This window comes from Symphalangus syndactylus, chromosome 4 (assembly GCF_028878055.3).
Source record: "Symphalangus syndactylus isolate Jambi chromosome 4, NHGRI_mSymSyn1-v2.1_pri, whole genome shotgun sequence".
NCBI classification, from domain to species: Eukaryota; Metazoa; Chordata; class Mammalia; order Primates; family Hylobatidae; genus Symphalangus; species Symphalangus syndactylus.
In genome coordinates this window covers 72,929,732-72,948,886 of record NC_072426.2, presented here as the reverse complement: position 1 = coordinate 72,948,886, position 19,155 = coordinate 72,929,732, and the positions used below count along the sequence as shown (strand labels likewise).

The 19,155-nt window shown below is 35.3% G+C and overlaps 1 protein-coding gene across 17 annotated transcripts in view; it reads left to right on the top strand.

Moving 5' to 3' along the window:
* ARHGAP12 (Rho GTPase activating protein 12) overlaps positions 1–11,632 on the top strand; it is a 135,835-nt gene extending 124,203 nt beyond the window's left edge. For all 17 annotated transcript variants that reach the window (XM_063637343.1, XM_063637349.1, XM_063637346.1 and 14 more), the window contains 8 exons: positions 118–216; positions 3,633–3,735; positions 5,174–5,290; positions 7,183–7,281; positions 8,616–8,693; positions 8,795–8,929; positions 9,172–9,274; positions 10,086–11,632. In XM_063637343.1, the coding sequence (XP_063493413.1) occupies positions 118–216; positions 3,633–3,735; positions 5,174–5,290; positions 7,183–7,281; positions 8,616–8,693; positions 8,795–8,929; positions 9,172–9,274; positions 10,086–10,260 (909 nt within the window). In that variant the 3' untranslated portion in view covers positions 10,261–11,632. The remainder of the gene's footprint in view (positions 1–117; positions 217–3,632; positions 3,736–5,173; positions 5,291–7,182; positions 7,282–8,615; positions 8,694–8,794; positions 8,930–9,171; positions 9,275–10,085) is intronic.
* The last annotated feature ends 7,523 nt before the right edge of the window (positions 11,633–19,155 follow it).

Sequence of the window (19,155 nt, the reverse complement as noted above, 5' to 3'; positions counted from 1 at the left end):
CATAATATATGGCAGCTACTCTTGGTGGTTTTGTTAACTTTGAATTAAAGGTATTCATGTATTTTGCTGAAAGCACAAACCAACCATACTCTTTTTGCTCCCTGCTTTTCTCTAAAGCTGAAAACTCGTCAAGGAACAGAACTGCTAATTCAGTCCGACAATGACACTGTTATTAATGATTGGTTTAAAGTTCTTAGTAGTACAATCAATAATCAGGTATGTCTTTGACTTAGGTAAAATTTTTACTTCAGAGCTGTTTTTTTTTCTTTTTTTAATTGCTTATTGGATATCCGGATTGCAATCTATATGTGAAAAGACACTTTATATATGTTTGACAGAGATGGAAAAAACAATGGTCAATTTAGCAGCCCCCCAGGGCTGGTGAATGATTTAACATTCTCACTTATGTGATGTTTGCTACCAGTGGATTTGAAATAATGTTCACATCAGGCATTGGCTGAAAAGAAATAGTTCAAAAAGAAGGGGTAAATGGTGCTTAGTACATAGTATTTATTCAATAACTGAATGAGTTGGAAATAATACTATTTGGTGGAAGAAGTCTGAGGTGAGCTTAGGAAATGAAAGAAGCTGCAGTCTCTTCATTAGCACTTTTTCTTTTCTAGTGACAGTTCTCTAGTTTTTCCGCCCCTCCCCTCCAAGCTGTTCAGTACCTGTGTGTTCCTAGTATATTTCTTCTTCTTCATATACAACAACCAAAAAGAATCCTGGGTTTATATTCTGCAGGTATGTTAGTAAGAACGTTAGTAAGCAGCTGGGAGCTGTACTTTTTTTTTTGAAACAGGGTCTCGCCATCACCCAGGCTGGAGCAGTGGCACAGTCATAGCTCACTGCAGCCTTGAACTCCTGGGCTCCAGCGATCCTCCCATTCAGCCTCCCAAGTAGCTGGGACTACAAGTGTGCATCACTGTGCCTGGCTTGCACTTTTTTATACTCTGTATTCTCCTTTTCACCTTTCACCATATGGGGACATGGCTCTTCATTGAGGATCATATTATATTAATGACAGAAATGAAAGATACTACTGATGGGAAGTAAAAGAGAACTTTACCTCTTCTAGCAAATTAGTTATGAAGCTATATATAAATTCTTCCTTTGTAGTTTGTAATATTGCATATTTCTGAATCTTGTCCTTTCTTTTCCGTTTATTCCTGAAGCCATGAGGGCAGGCCTTTATATCTTAATACCAAAATAAGAGTAACCTCCTAAACAGTTTTTTCCTTATTTAATCCCAACTATCGCTGATTCATCCTTAATGCCATTGCCATATGAAACTTCCTAATGTCAATTTTCTAATCCCCTACTGCTCAGAAACTTTCTGTGATTCATTAAAATTCAACGGTGTAGGCCCAATCTATATTTTCAAAATGCACCTTTTATTTTACCCAATATGGACTTTCATCTCTAGTCACAGTAGTCTGTTCACTGTCTCTTGAAAGCAAGTATGTGTGCATTCATTTAACAAATATGTGAATGCCTTACGCACTGGGGACATAGCAGCACACAGTCAGATACCGCACTTTACTAGGCTGAGATTGTAGCCACAGACAGATGATTATTCAAGACAGATAACAGTTAATAAAATGAAATGTGATGAGTGTTATGATGGTAGGGATGTACAGCATTCTATAAAAACACCGATTAAGTAGGGGCAAACCTAGTGTATTAGTTAGGGAAGGCCTTGCAGAGAAAGTGGATTTCTGTTTTGTTTTGTTTTTCAATTGAGACCTACAGGCTCAGGGAATAAGCCAAGTGAAGAGAGATGATTTTATACACACACACAAACACACACACACACACACACACACACACACACACACACACGTTTCTTTCTTTGAGACAGTCTTGCTCTGTCACCCAGGCTAGAGTACAATGGTGTTAGCTCATGGCAACCTCTGTCTCCCGGATTCAAGTGATTCTCCTGTCTCAGCCTCCCAAGTAGCTGGGATAACAGGCACCCACCACCACACCTGCCTAAGTTTTTGTATTTTTAGTAGAGATGAGGTTTCACCATGTTGTCCCGGCTGGTCTCCAATTCCTGACCTCAAGTAATCTGCTAGCCTTGGCCTCCCAAAGTGCTGGAATTACAGGCGTGGAGTCACTGCACCTGGCCTATATTTTTGATTAAGAAATTTAAAAATATATACTGTTTCCAAAGTGTCAGAAGATACCAAGGACTAAATGTAGCAAGAGGTGCAAGAACTTTGCAGGGAAAATTACAACTCTTTATTGAGAGACACTGAAGAAAACCTAATTAAATGAGAAGCATATTCTGTTCATGCGTTTAAAGATTCAATAATGTAAAGATATAATTTTCTTCCAAATGATTTATAGATTTGAGATTTTTGAATCTCATTTAAAATCCCAGTAGTTTTTCTGGTAGAACTTCACAAGCTTATTCTAAAATTTATATAGAAATGCAAAAAGCTGAGAATACCTAAGACACTCTTGAAGAAGAAAGTAAAAGGACTTGCACTATCATATGTCAAGTCTTTAAAAAGCCATATTCATTAATAAAGTGCGGTATCCATGCAGGGACAGGCATACATACCTGTGAAACAGAATAAAGAACCTAGAAACAGACTCACATACCTGTGGACACTTTATGTCAGAGAGAGCACTATAGAGGAAGCAGATAGTGCTGGTGCAGCTGGGAATCCAAGAAAAAAACTGGAACCCTTCCTTAAACCATCCACAAAAATAAATTCCAGGTGGAGTAAAGATCTCCATGTGAAGGCAGAGCAAAGGTTTTTAGCTTTGAGAACTGAGTCATTCTTTAATCTGTGCAAGCGACCTTAGTTATAGGTGAGCTCTAGGATTTTTCTTTTCTTTCTTTCTTTTTTTTTTTTTTTTTTTTTTTTGAGACGGAGTCTTACTCTCTCACCCAGGCTAGACTACAATGGCGTGATCTTGGCTCACTGCAACCTTTGCCTCCCAGGTTCACGCAATTCTCCTGCCTCAGCCTCCCAAGTCGCTGGGACTACAGGCGTGTGCCACCATGCCCGGCTAATTTTTGTATTTTTAGTAGAGGCAGGGGGTTTCATGATGTTGGCCAGGCTGGTCTCAATCTCATAACCTCAGGTGATTCACCTGCCTCGGCCTCCCAGAGTCTTTGCTGGGATTACAGGTGTGAGCCACCACGCCTAGCTGCTCTAGAATTTCTTTCAGTTGACAACCATGAATCTGAAGTATGAGTCTTGTCCTGTTGTTACAGGGTAATATTCTTGTCAGGTCCGTGTGTAGAAGTCTTATACTGTTGTCAGAGAATGTAGCTCTACTGTGTTTTTCACCATAGATTATAGCCTTAACCTTTTAACTGTTAGTGTCACTAATGTGCAGTTGATTAAAATGAGGCAAGATAGCCTCATCATCAGTGTAAACTTACCATTATCCTGTGAATTTTCAGCAATAATTTCTTTTTTAAAAAAATCAAAATTGATGTTATCTAGGGAGAAAAAAAGTATCAAATATCTAAGTCATACATACTTTATACTAATTGGTTTCCTAAAATTGTTTGGAAGAGTCATTTACCATAGTCATTGTGAGAATTATGCCATTCCAACTATAGTAATACTAGAAGTGTAATATGTGTTTGGGAAATATCTAACCAATAGGCAGTAGAAACTGATGAAGGAATTGAAGAGGAGATACCGGATTCACCAGGAATAGAAAAGCATGATAAAGAAAAGGAACAAAAGGATCCCAAAAAGCTTCGTTGTAAGTTGTCCTTTCCCTGTTTTGCTAAGGATTTGTGCTTGTTCTCTTAGCTTTTTGAAGGTTTTAAATACATATATAAAAGCTGAATGGAATGTCTAATGTTACAAAAAGGCTATGCAGTTAACCAAGTGCAGTCTCAGTGTGTCAGCACTCTTTCTTCTTGTTAACTCGTTATTGTTGTTTTTCAGCCTCCATAGTATGCATCCTATGGCATCACATTAATTTTAAGGTATTGTGCTACTTTCAGAGAAGTATAGTGCATTTCTGTTGAGGCCTCTAGGAAGCTGAACTTCATTGATTTAAAAATATATACTTACTGTTTAAGATTCTACATAGAATCTTATACTTTAAGAAGTCAAAAGTCATGGAATATATACCATAATTTCCTACTGGACACAGGCATCCGTCTCTGGACGAGGATGTGTCTGTGCATGTAAACAGATGCATGCATTCCCATCTCCAGATCTTACTACAGAAAGGAGCATAGCAAAAGCCAGCAGCTTTAAGAAAAACATTTTCTAATGTTGGCCCTTTGTGAATTACATTGCTTAAATAGGCCATTAGCTTTGTGACTTGGTACTTTGTTCAGTCTATTTTAACAAATCCACATGTTTAACTGAGAACTTTTTGGCCTTCATATTAACTGAATGATTAGAAAATCAGTACTACTTTTCTGTATTTCTAATGAACTTTAGGCCTATTACTGACATTGTCAACAGGTAGCAGTTTGACATAAAAATGTGATTATTTTTTATTCTATATTATAGATTCTTCGTGCTCTCAACTTTCCCCAAATAGAATTATTTTCAAGAAATATACCTTTTGAATTTTTGTTACTATAACAGAAAAATCAAGACTAAAGGCAATGGAGGACATTTTCCGTGTAGTCCCATTTGTAGCTCAAGAGTACAAATAATTATGATAGAAGTTAGCTTAAAATACAAGTATAATAGTTATGATGGTTATATGTCTATATTTATATCTATATATATCTGTGTGTATCTCCAGTTTTCTTGTTCGGTGAAGATAGGGATTGTTTTGTTTGTTGTGTATTTTATGTATTTTTACTTTTTGGTGGTCATTTTACCTTCTAAAACTGATGGAGAATCAATAAAGATAAGTAGTTAATCATTTATGAAATAATGAATATGTTAGAGTAAATTAGGGATGTCTTGGCAGATATACCATAGAAGGTACGGTTGTCATCTGTTTTTAGTGATAAAAATGAAATGTTTTATTTGGTTTATAACTTTGAAATGGGGTCTGTGTTAATGTAATTCTTCACATCTTGTCCTTAAACCACATTAAAGTTAAAATAACTGAATTGTACTATGATCTTGACATATGAGGTTAATATGTTTTGCATGCTAGCTGGAAAAACTTGTATCAAAAAAACTTTATTTTTACAAATGCTTATTACCTGTCTTTTTGTCTTAAGCTTTTAAAGTATCTAGCATAGATTCTTCAGAACAGAAAAAAACCAAGAAAAACTTAAAGAAGTTTCTTACACGACGCCCCACTTTGCAAGCTGTTCGTGAAAAAGGTTATATTAAAGGTTGGTAGGAGAAGTATTGTTGATAATAATGAATGTTGGCCTACATCATAAATAAAATGTTTCAAATTAAAAACAAACATTTTCAAACAGTAAGAATATTCTTCTTTATTCAAGTATTCAAGTACAGTGATTAAAAGACATTAAGTAATTAAAATAGTTTTTTTTAAAGTTTATTTTAACTAAAGCAGTGGACAGACATAAAAAACTAAACTTTTAGAAAGCCTGTTTCAGAGGAACTACATGGATGTGATGGGTGGCAGACTTTTAGAAATTGTGACAATGAAAAGTTTAGTTTTGAGATGCAAAGATCACAAGAAATAAGAAATTTTGAATATCACTAACAATACAAAGAAAAAAATGAACAAATAATTTTTACCTTTGGCTGTCATTTAAGGTAATTGAAAAATTAGCATAAGGTGTTTTTTTCTAACTAATTTATTTGCTTGTTATTTCATTTATAAACATTATAATGGACTAACAGAATCTTTTTTTATAGGAAAATATTCTTTAAAAAAATCACATTACTTGTGTATGTAGTTCTTACGAGCGTGTTTAATTCCAAAGGTAAAATTTTCTAATACCTGACTTAAAACAGTGGCATTTATTCGTAAATAAAAGTAAAGATAATATAGTCTATAATGTTATATCTCTGTCTCTGATTATTATGAAGTTTCTAACAAAGACCGTCTGTTTGTGAAGCATCTGCATTAAAACACGCAAGCAAATTTTATTAAGAAGGTATTTAAGGCCAGGTGCAGTGGCTCACATCTATAAACCCCCCACTTTGGGAGGCAGGAGGATTCCTTGAGTCCAGGAACTCAAGACCAGATTGGGTAACATAGAGAGACCCTCTCTCTACAAAAAATTAGTTGGGTATGGTGGCACACACCTGTAGTCCTAGCTACTTAGGAGGCTGAGTGGGAGGATCGCTTGAACACAGGAATTAGAAAGGTATTTAAGACTTCTAGGAAGAGACTAGCTAATTAAGTAATTCAAATTGTCAACTTTAAGAGTTGTGGATAACAGGTACTCTCCAATAAAGCATATGAATTTGTATGATGAGTTTAGAGTCTTTAAAAACTTAAAAAAAAATAAAAAGCCTGGCAAATAAGTGAATAGAAACTGTTGCTAATTTGTTCACCAGGCCTTTTCCCTGAGAAATATAAACTGTTGTCACTTTATGTCCTTATTCATCACTTCAAATTGTTTTCCTGAACGTTTACCACTAATATGGAATTTCAAAACTGTTGGATTGAAAGATTAATAGAAGAGTATTTGAAATGTATTTTGTGAAATCAAATGTTGGTATGTGATGGGCGGGCATATGCTTATTTTAATAGTTTTAAAAATAATCGAGTATTTACTAAGTGCTAGGCACAAGCCTAGGTGCTATGAGTACCTTTGGTGTTCAGGAACTACATGGTCCTTGGTCCTTGCCCTCATGAAACTTACACTCAAGTGGGAAGTAAACAAGATAATGTGAAATAGTAACAAATGCTGTGAATCTAACACAGTAATAAAATAGAATGTGTCTAGAACTGGGTTCTCTTAGGTAAAGATGGTCAGAGGGGTTATTAAAGTAGGTGACATTTTAGCTGAGACCAGGAGTGATAAGAAGGAGCCAAATTGGGTGGAAAATTGCTTTCTGCAAAAGCAGTAGAAAGTACAAAGAATTTTCAGCCAAGAGTGAGTGAGGGTGTGTATGAGTTTGGAAACAAATTGTTTGAAGTGAAAATGAAGAAGTAGGCAAGATGCATATTGCATAAGGCATAGGGCCATGTTAAACAATATTTGGTTACACCGGATGTTTCTGTTGTACTCTGAATGGTTAGCCATTTCGTGAACTGAATTTCAGCAAGGTGATTGACTTTTTAAAAATAAATCTTTTTCAGATCAGGTATTTGGATCCAATCTTGCTAATCTGTGTCAGAGAGAGAATGGCACAGTACCAAAGTTTGTGAAGTTATGTATTGAACATGTTGAAGAACATGGTAAGAGAAGGATTTTGATTTTTTTTTTTAACATTAAGCAAACCAGCTTCTTGTTTTGCCATCAAAATTCTTAGAATTTTTATGATTTTGAGTGGTGCAACCAAAAGTTCCTTATAGTCCTAAGATGTTAAGAAAATAATTTTGTTTACAAAACACTTACATGTTTACACCTGTTTCAAATTAAGACCTCTCCAGGCATCTACTGAATGTTTGGTACTCACAGTTAATTAAGTGTATGCTATTCTTTGAAGCCATTTCATTTAAGCATTTGCTTAAAATGAAGAAGGTAGTAATTGTGAAATTGAGCTTGTTTTTAAGAAATAATTTGACAATGTGTGAGATCTGAGGAGATTGTGTTTACTAAGTTTCTTCCGTTCTAAAAATCAGATGACATTTTAAACGGTTAAGTCAACCACAAATATCTCATGAGATAAAAATTTTTATGTCATTTCCTGTAAAATAGGACAAAACTAATTTCTATTGTGGTTAATTTAAACATAGCTATAATATTTATACTACTTTTATATACATTAGTAGTATATTGTAATCACATTAACTTATCTCTGTATATCATGAAAAAAAATTTGTACAATTAAAACACATAATTCAATTTGTAATTTCTGCCAGTTACAGATCTCTTGTCCCATTGACTCCTCTTGTCAACATGGCAGTAGGGGTACCACACTATTGTCTTAATTTGAAGCTAAATGAATAGTACATTCGATAATGTGCTTTAGTAAATTTGTACACTATTATCATTTAATGAATACCTGAAATTTCGGGGCTGAATTGTATGAATTTCAGATGATTCTGTTTCACATATAAAAGAAAATAATAAAGTATAGCAAATTATGTATTGTTTTTATAGAACCATTAGTTTAGTGGTTATATTAAGTTTACTTATTACAGACAATATGACAGATGCTTTCAATAAAGTTTTTACAATATGTGCATTTACATTATAAAATGGTGTGCAAAATATGCATGGGCTGATTTTACCTGCTAACTTCCTTTAATTTTGAATTATCCCCAGATGTTTTCAGAAATTTGAAATTGTTAGTGTTTTAAGATGAATGAAACCATTTCCTTGAGCTGATTCACAGTCTATATGATGAGCAGAGTAGAATTACTGCTGTTTATTAAACAGAATTCAGAGTGAATCTCCATCTCTCTCCCCTGCCAAGCATCTACCAGAAGCCATTTAGAGAAAGAATATTTGCCCATTTGATTTTAGGCTAATGCTAGTGAGTGAGAATTCTGACACATGCAAACGTGTTCAGAAGAGGCAAACAAGTACTTTAAACACACACACACAAATTATTATTGTCTCTTAGGTTTGGATGTTGATGGGATATACAGAGTAAGTGGCAACCTCGCAGTGATCCAGAAACTAAGGTTTGCAGTCAATCATGGTAAGATTATATTTACTGTTGTTATTCAGATGCATCACTTATAACTTTTTGAACTGGCTTAAAATAATTTTTTAAAATGTCCAATTCCTGCTGTTTTTCAGATGAGAAATTGGACTTGAATGACAGTAAATGGGAAGATATTCATGTCATTACTGGAGCCCTCAAAATGTTTTTTCGAGAATTACCAGAACCTCTTTTTACATTTAATCGTTTTAATGATTTTGTTAATGCAATTAGTAAGTATGTAATTCTACTCAGTTTTTTCTAGATACTGAAAATTCTTTGCACAGATTAAGCCACCCAATTTTTTTTATCTTACTTTAAGCAAGTATTTTCAACAGATTGTTTTACTCCAAACACTTTAAATGTGACCACCAGATGTCACTGTGTATTACCAAATATCAGCTTCCAAACTGTGACATTGCTTTCAGTTTCATAAGAATTTGCTGTAAAATATCTGGTTATTATCTTTTTTCAGAGCAAGAACCAAGACAGAGAGTCGCTGCTGTTAAGGATCTAATTAGACAGTTGCCAAAGCCAAACCAGGATACAATGCAGATTCTTTTCCGACATCTCAGAAGGTAGGAGGACTGCCCAGTCATGGGATGTGGTATAGCACAAGGGGAAGCAGGAAGGCCTGTGGGGCCAGGGTCACTCAGACCCAGGTTTGGATCCCATCTATGCTACTTGCTGTCTTTGTAACTTGAAAAAGTTACTCAACTCCTTTTAGTATCAGTCTGTCATGGGTAAATAATTTGCTATGAAGAATACAATAAAGTAGGTATTATATGTGAAGTATTTATGTAATGCTTAGCATATAGGTGTTCAGAAATTGTTGCTAAAGTTAATATGAAGATGAGATTGGATATTAATTGAGGTGTATTAAGTTACCATCATGGTTCTAGGTTACTACATAGCCACTTTAATAACCGAGTTCTTTCATCTGATAGAAAGTACACTAGAATACTAAAACAAAAAATCCCAGCTAGAGAGCGTTTTTTTTTTTTAAAGAAATAACATAAAATGAGTAAAATGGAAAGTTTAATCTCCACACCCTAATGAAATTTTTTTCCCATCAACTTAATGGAGCAGCCGTTGTTACCTGAATGTAACTCATACTTAAATGTTCTATTTTAAAAACTAAGCTAAAATATCACACATTTTAAGTTTGTTAGAGTATGCTTAATTGTACCTTTCAGCTGTGTTTATCAAAAAGAAAGCTTCACATGGCATTTAGACAGAATTCTACTTGGTTAAATAGTTATGCATCACCTTAGGAAAATAAGTATTACTTCTCTTTTTAAAATGCAAACTGTTAGATTTATAATACCATTTGAAGAATTTTCCCCCTCACTTATTTTCTCTTTTAACAATTTCTTTTTTTCCCTTCAGAGTTATAGAAAATGGAGAGAAAAATCGAATGACCTATCAGAGTATAGCAATTGTTTTTGGTCCCACTCTATTAAAACCAGAAAAAGAGACTGGTAATATAGCAGTTCATACTGTGTACCAGAATCAGATTGTAGAATTAATTCTTCTGGAACTGAGTTCCATCTTCGGACGTTGATTCTAACTGAAGACAACCTGTGGAATAGAAGCTGGATTCCATCAGATTTCAAATGTTTATACACAATGTATTTTATTTTTTGGACCAAGCAGTGACTCTTTGATTTTGCACTTTTTTTTTTGAGGGATCAGAAGGGAAGGGGAGAGTCAAGATGTGTGTTAGGCCCTCATATTTGCTGCTTTGTTGCAAGTTGATATAACTGCGTGTAATTATGAAATTCATTTTATTCTGAATGTTTGCATTTCATACTCTGAATTTCAGTAAAAATCAAAACTTAAAATTCTAACCAGTCATATACACTGGATAATTTGGTAAGAAAACTGTATTTTTTTTCCTTGAAATTGGATAATGTACTTTCTTCTCAAGATTCATGACGTGATAGAACAATACTTACTATCAGTTATGTTGAAAAGGCTCTTGGGCATTTTAAACAAAATGAAGTATATCCATTTTGAAACCTGTGTATTTCTTTTTCGGGGTTTCTGCATGCAGTGGCAGTCTTAAGTGCCAAAATTCATTATAACCCCAAAATAATCCCTTGATGAAGGCTTGCTGTCTTTTACTGTGTTACACAGCATCCTTACTGGATACCTTAGTTGCTTGTTTGGGCAGCACACTAATATTACTTAAAACACTGTGATATACTGGAGTTTTAGTTAGCTTAAGTCAGTTCAGGGCATTTTAGGGCTGTCTTGCTATACTGAATTGTAGCTAACAATCCTAATTATATCTAGTACCATACTGAGTTATTGGTATGACCCTGTGGAAACACACATTATTTTATGTAAATATAGGCTAAAGACTTAATGTCCTTTAGCTTGTGTATATAATTGTGTTGTATAGTCTCAGAGTACATTCTAACCCTACATTTCTAATCATGTTATTGGTAATCTTTTCTGTGAATATTAGGTTTCCTCCAGAAATAGTTCATTATTTGGGAAAGTTAACTGTGTGCACTTTTAGATATTAACTACATTTACAGGCAAATCACTGTAATGAGAGTGGTACTGGAAAAATACTGAATAGACTTGCTAAATGGCACATGCACTACAAGAGAAACCTTTTAGGTTATTTAATATGTACAGAAAACATTAGAAAAAATTTATTACAGAATTCTAATTCCAGTATGAATAGTGGAAACCCATCTGTAAATTAGATGGATGTTGGATGGAAAATGACATTGCTAAATTCGAGAATTTCTTTTTACCTACTAATGTAGATTGCTTTGTATAATAAAACACAGGGTTTGGAAGGTTTTGTTACAGGGAGCATGGTCTGTTGAAGATTTTTAAAATGTATTTTTCTAGATTAACTTCTGTACACGAAATGTCTAATAAAACTATAAGAGGTTTAGAGATTTTTCCATTGGAAATGTGCATTTTGGTTTCTAATTTTTTTGTTTTTGCATTTACTGGCATACTCTTATACCTCATTTTTAAAAATCAACTGAATCCAATATTTCCTGTGGCAAATAACACTTTCCTCATTTCATACCTTTTCTCCTCTCTTCCATGCCAACATTTCTCCACCCCGAACGTACACTTTTTATTTCTCCATCAATATTTGAAAGTGAGTGATTTGTGACCAGGATTTTTTTTTCTTAGGGTTGCATTTATAATTTACAGATTGCCTTCCTTGGGAACAAGTATTTTTTGGTATGATCTGTCTAAAAACCTCTCACCTGAATTTTGTGGTAGAAATTCTGTATTTGTTGTTGTGAATGTGTTAAATTGATAACAAACCAAACTACTTGATAGCTAAAGCAGATTGTTTTGGGTGGGGAGAAAAAGCCCTAAATCAGAATGTTTATATTTGCCTAAAGATGTCCTTAGTAACACAATATGCTTTAGATCTTGCTTATATAGTGATTGTATACCAGGAAAACAATTAGACTCAAATCAGTGATGTTCTTGCTCTTGTTGTTCATGAACATATATCAAAGATTAAAATTGTCCTGTGTTTCTTGTTTCAAGGTACGTGTGTGTGTGTGTGTGTGTGTGTGTGTGTGTGTGAAGTCTTAAATGTTTTATTAGTCTACAGCTAATCAGTTTATTGTAATGTATGTACAGTGAGATTAATGTCTTGTGTTTTCATCCTTTGTGAGTTAAAAATTCTCACTTGTTTTTGTAATAACAAAGCTAGTAATATTTTCCTGTCTTGACAGCTTGGTTTTATAGTAGAAAATATATTAAAAGCTGAAATAAATTATCAGTGGAATTTTATTTCTTAGTAAGTCCTCCTTCATAATGTCATTGAAAAAGGTAGTTGCAGATTTAGAAAAGAAAGTATATTTAAATACATTGTCACATTCCAATTAGAAGAAAAACACATTTAAATTTTATAGAAGTAAGAAATTTTACCCTTTACTCTGGAGAAAGTAAGTTAATTATTAAATATCTCCAAAAAATGATGTTTATATTTTAGATAGAGACAAATCTATAAATTGTCTTTTTCCTTATGTGAAAAGCACAAATGAAATAATTTGGTGAAACTTTGGACTTAGTGGTAGATGGGTTGTATGTGTGTTTATAACATATACACACAAACTGTGTGTGCGCTACATGTGTGTGCACGCCATTGCTTACATACAAGTGAAAACTCACCAATAATGCAGATACACGGAGACCTTTTTACTATTTCAGTTTCATTCCACGCTTCTTTGCAAGCCCACATATTGAACATTAAGATAGCAGTGGGCCGGGCGCAGTGGCTCACGCCTGTAATCCCAGCACTTTGGGAGGCCAAGGCAGGCGAATCATTTGAGGTCAGGGGTTCAAGACCAGCCTGGCCAACATGGTGAAACCCTGTCTCTACTAAAAATTAAAAAAAATTAGCTGGACATGGTGGCAGGCGCCTGTAATCCCAGCTACTGGGAGGCTGAGGCAGGAGAATCACTTGAACCCAGGAGGCGGAGGTTGCAGTCAGCCGAGATCGCACCACTGCACTGCAGCCTGGGCAACTGTGAGACTCCGTCTCAAAAAAAAAAAAAAAAAAAAAAAGATAGCAGTGAAGGGAAAATAGTTATTCCATAACTGTGCCAAGAGATTTTTTCCAGCTCATGGGAGAGGCTTCTAATTAAATACTTAAACATGTAGTTTCCCATGACTCGAATTCCTCAAAGATCTTTAGGCATTTTTAAAGAAATACACAGAGGAGTCCACAACACATCTTTTTAGTAAAGAAGAAAATAAAAATAGTCAAGTGGGCACCACGCTGTCACTAGTCTAATAAAAGTCAAATGTTCAAATATTACATCTCTATATATAGAGAATTGAAAATGGGTAGAAAATAAGATTTTATGGAGTTTACTATTCTCCCTGAACTCCAGCCATAAGCTTTAATGATCTTCTTTTATAGAAAGCACTTCTCTGGTGTAAGACTACAGAAAGTGTTTAATAGGCCTTTAGCCTGCGTGTTACAGTCTTGGAGGCGGAGCATAGTTTCTGTTGTTATTTTTTTAAACAGTATTCCAGTGCAGCTAACATAGTACTATTAATTGCAACTTTAGATTGAGACAAACAAAAACAAAAATCAAATGGGTGCAAAACAAAATCGACTGTCTTACAATGATGGTGTATTAGAATCTGTTGGGAATTCACAGGCTGTGTCCTCAGGCCGGGCAGAGTCAGACTTCGTATTCTAGAGAAGGGGGAAGTACAGAATGCCTAATGAGACATCTGTAACTACCAAAGACAAGGGAGTTCTCCTGAAGAATCTCAATTAGTCTGCTCAACTGAAGTTTTGTGGTCCAGTGGTGGCTGCAAGTATATTCAACTGGATTGAGCTTTTACAAATTAGCCTTATGTGAATATAGCACTTAAATGAACTCTTTCATTTCCTTCATTGCTTCCCTTCTCCCACGGGGGGGAGGGGGGGAAACGAAAGAAAGAAAGCACTTTTATAGTGCTCTCATAAACAGAGCACTTGTACAACAAGGTAACTGTTTAACAAATTACTACAATACGTATTTACAATACATGTTTTTTTCTCATCGACCCACTTCTCCCTTTATTTTATTTCCTCTCTTAAGGTTTTCAGAAAAGCGGTCTTTGGTAAAGATTTTTAATTATTAATGCTGGTAGCCAGATCTTTCAAGTAGTTCTGATAGTTGTGGCTTATACTGCAAGTAGCTTAGAAACTTGTAATACTGTCATAAATTTTATATTGATGACATCCATAGTGACACGAGAGTGACAGATGATGCTGTAGAGGTCTTTATAAACAGAACATTTGCTGAGGTAGAAATCAAAACCACTGTCAAGTCATGATGGAGTAACCGGTGAAAATTCAGCACAGACTTCAAGGCCACCTTTTTCTCCTCGGCATTTTGAGAAATTGTTTATACAGTCACGTGACTGTTAGTGATGATTGTATGTTCTGAGAAATGTATTGGTATATGCAAACATCATAGATTATACTTACACAAACCTAGATGTATACCAGATGCTACACTTAGGCTATGTGGTATAGACTATTGCCCCTAGGCTGCAAACCTGTACAGCAGGTGACTACTGAGTACTGTAGGTGATTGGAACACATTGGTAAGTATTTGTGTATCTAAACATATCTAAACAGAAAAGTTACAGTAAAAACATAGTACTATAATCTTACGGGATGACCATTGTATAAAGCAGTCTGTCATTGACTAGAACATCATTATGCAGTACATGACTGTATTTAGGCAAGAAAAATGGGAATCTTGGATGCCAAAGTAATACTCTCAGTGATTGATAAAGCAGGAACGGACCTGTAGGGACCCTCACATTCACTCTTTATTGTTTTATAGATGAAATAACTGAGGCCCAGATTGATGTGAATGCCTAAAGTCGTATGCTTAGTGACAGTATGATAAGCTTAAGGCTGAAGAGAAGTAATATTTTGATAAGCTATGTTATTTCTATTTAAAGTTTGTGATCTATTTAAAGCATATTCTGGCATGTTCAATAATATTTGAACAAACAACTTGCTGTTTCACGCTAAGCTAGTTGTTATTTATGTGCCATATTGAAACATATTTTCCTTCTATGATGTACATCTGTTATGAATATAGAAGTGGCAGGGGGTAGGTACTGCTTTTACTGGTCTCTTCTGGTTCTGGTTGCATAGGAAGTAAACTAGCATCCCTCTCTGTCCCCTGGCAAATAATCAGAATTCAGCGATTCTATTTCTACCCACTGATATTCCTGGATAGGCCATTGTGTGTATTAATCTCTTTAATATGGATTTCTATTTTCACTTATGTTCCAGAATGGTGCTATCCAATTACCGTAGCCACCAGCCATATGTGGCATTTTTTAAAATTGTGGCAAAATATGCATAACATAAAATTTAACCATAGAAACCATTTTTAAGTGTACAGTTCAGTTATATGAAGTGCATTTATATTGTTATGCGACCATCATCACCATCCATCTCTAGAACTTTTTTCATCTTGCAAAACTGAAACTCTATATCCACTAAACAATCCCCATTCCCACAGCCCCTGAGAAAACCACTATTCTACTCTGTCTGTGATTTTAACTACCTCATGTAAGTGGAATCATGCACTATTTGCCTTTTTTGACTGGCTTACTGCACTTAGCATAATGTTGTCAAGGTTCATTTATGTAGTAGCATACTGCAGGATTTCATTTTCAAGGCTTAATAATATTCCACTGTGTGTATGCACCACATTTTGCTTATCCATTCATTTGTCAATGGACAGTGTTGCGTCCATGTTTGAGCTACTGTGAATAATTCTGCTATGAACATGGATGTATAGATATCTTAGAGACTCACTGGATTTGGCAGTAATTTTTTGGATATGACACTAAAGGCAAGGCAACAAAAGAAAAAGACAAACTGGACTTTATAAAAATTTTAAAAATTGGTGCATCTAAAGACATCCTATTGACAATAACATTATCCTATTGATAATAAACAGGCAAGCAGCAGAATAGGAGAAAATATTGCAAATTATATCTATGATAAAGGATTGATATCCTTGATACAGAGAGAACTCGTAAAACTCAACAACAATGAGAAACCTGATTCAAAAATGGGCAAAGGACTTGAATAGACATTTCTTCAAAGAAGATATACAAATGGCCAATAAGGACATGAAAAGATGCCCAGCATCACTAATTATTAGAGAAATGCATATCAGAACTGAGATATCACCTTACACCCAGCAGGATGGCTGCTATCAAGAAACCAGAAAACAAGTGTTGGCAAGGATGTTGAAAAATTGGAATCCTTTTCATCTGTTGATGGATGGGAATGTAAAATGGTACAGCCACTGTGGAAAACAGTATGGCAGTTCCTCAAAAAATTAAAAAATGCAGCCATTCCACTTCTGGGTACGCACCCAAAAGAGTTTAAATTTACTTACAATTACATAGTACTTTAAAATTTAGTTACTCTTTGGGAGGCTGAGGTGGGTGGATCACAAGGTCAGGAGATTGAGACCATCCTGGCTAACATGGTGAAACCCTGTCTCTACTAAAAAAATACAAAAAAAAATTAGCCGGGCATGGTGGCAGATGCCTGTAGTCCCAGCTACTCGGGAGGCTGAGGCAGGAGAATGGCGTGAACCCTGGAGGCGGAGCTTGCAGTGAGCCGAGATGGCGCCACTGCACTCCAGCCTGGGCTACAGAGCGAGACTCCTGTCTCAAAAAAAAAAAAAAAAAAAAAAATTAGTTACTCTGTCACAATAGCTACATTTCAAATGGTCAGTGGGGACTTGGAGTTAATGGCCGCCATCCTGAACAGTGCAAATACAGAACAGTTTCATCCTCAAAAGAAATTTCTACTGGATGGTGCTATTCTAGAAGGTTGGGATGTGGGGAATAAGCAGTTGCAAAATGCACATTCTGTAAAACTATTTAAAAAATTAAAATATGTAATATCCATCTCCCTCATGCTTGTCTCAAGTCCATGACACTAGGAAAGTTTAAAATTAACTAGAGAAATATATTTTTATTATAGGTGTGCTAAACTTGAATATTTGTCTCATTATATGCTCTCATATTGGGGCTGGAAGGGAGGTAAATGTGATTTAACTTCCAGTACAACACCATCAAAATGCTTGCAATTTGGGCAAAAGTGGTCTGCGACCATAGCTTAATAGAAGCCTCATTTGACATTGTTCTCTTTGGAAAATCTAGGAATGCTGTACTGTGAGATAATTAACGTTTCAGAAGTTTGTGTCACAATAGCCTTACATTTAAATTTTAGAAATCTTTACATTGGTGGGAAAGATTTTCTAAAATTTTATTTTAGAAACTAAACAACAAAAGAAATGGTTCTAATTGGAACTTTCCCTTGGGATCCAAGCTACTTCACATTATATTTACTTCTGATTTTTAATAATACCCTGTATGAAGTAGTGAAAAACTTGAAAAACATACATAACACAACTTTTTAAATGGAAGCTGATATCTAACCATGGATACAAGGAAATTATTGATAGTCTCAAAGCAACTCAGTAGGTCTGCATGTGATTTCGCCAGATGCATTCTAAAGTATGGAAGATGACTTGGTATGTAGATCTCATAGAGTAGATGATAATCAGCATTTTTTATTTTTATTTAAATAACTATCAGATTTATTTCAAGGGTCCCAGGCCAAATTCTTCCAGAGCTGGTACTCATGCATAGTTGGCTCTAGTTGAACGATGCTCTGGTTGAAGAAGCTGCTACTGATATGTTTTCAATCCTGTTATAAAAGGCCTTCTATTAATAAGCACCTTAAAATTTCTAGGTAGGGAGTATAATAAGTTGTTAGTTACCCATACTGATCCAACCCATTGACAGAATGACTTAGTTCAGACTTAGGCAAATCGTAGGGTGTAGAAGCTTTGCCCTCTAGCAAACCTGACTCACCAAACACTCCTCCCATCTTCTCATTAAGCACGTTGAAACAGAAAATGCTTCTCTATGTATCCTTCTTTCCTTTCAGCCACCATCTCAGCAACTGTGTCTTAGACAATCAATTGAGTGGCTACTCACAGAAGCTGTGCTAGGCCTTATTGAGGCCCCTGTGTCCAGAGTGTTCAGTTTCCTTGGAGAAGATGGACTTAAAGAGGAATCAAAGGCTTCTAGGGAAGACAGCACCACTGTGTTGAAAAGGAAACTCAACCTTTTCTGTCATAAGGGAAACCCCAATATCCTTGGATAACATAGTTCTGACTGCAGGGGTACCCTGAATTCAACCTGTTTGTTAGGGAACCAGATCTGATGTGACATTTCTGACATCTAGCTACATGTAATGACTGCTCTCTCTGGTCATGCCCTTGTCTCCTGACCTGTTAGTATTAGTCAAATTGATTGCCTGAACATTGCCAGTAACAGTGACTGGACCTCCCTGTCGATCTTACCACTCTTGCCAATGCCTGTAGCATATTCAGTTGGCATTAGGTTCCATGAAAGCAGTATCACACAATGTGAGACTGCTGTTTTAAATAATGGGCAGTGCTGAACTACCTCCCACTAAATAAGAGGTTGGGAAGAGAGCCCTTCTTTAAGAATCTACTGCAGAATGAGCTTCAGACTACCAAAATGTCTTAGAGATAGCAACATGAGACTTGATGTTGTGCATTAAATATTTAATTGCTTACAGAAATAAGATGAAGTGAGGGCCAGCAAGGAGAAAATAGAGTCCTTAATGACTATAAACCCTGACAAATGAAGATTTAGTACCATTTACAATGGAATAATGAGGAAAACATAGGCAAACATTTAATGTTTTCAACAGTCATATTGGTGGTATTCTGCCTGGTGTGTATGTAGCATATGATTAAACAAATGAGTACATATTGGATATTTTAATTCTATCGTCTCTTGAGTCCTTGGCAATCAGGTGTCTAAGAATGGAACAAGGTGGTAAGTTAAAGTAAAAACTTTGTAGTCTTTGAAT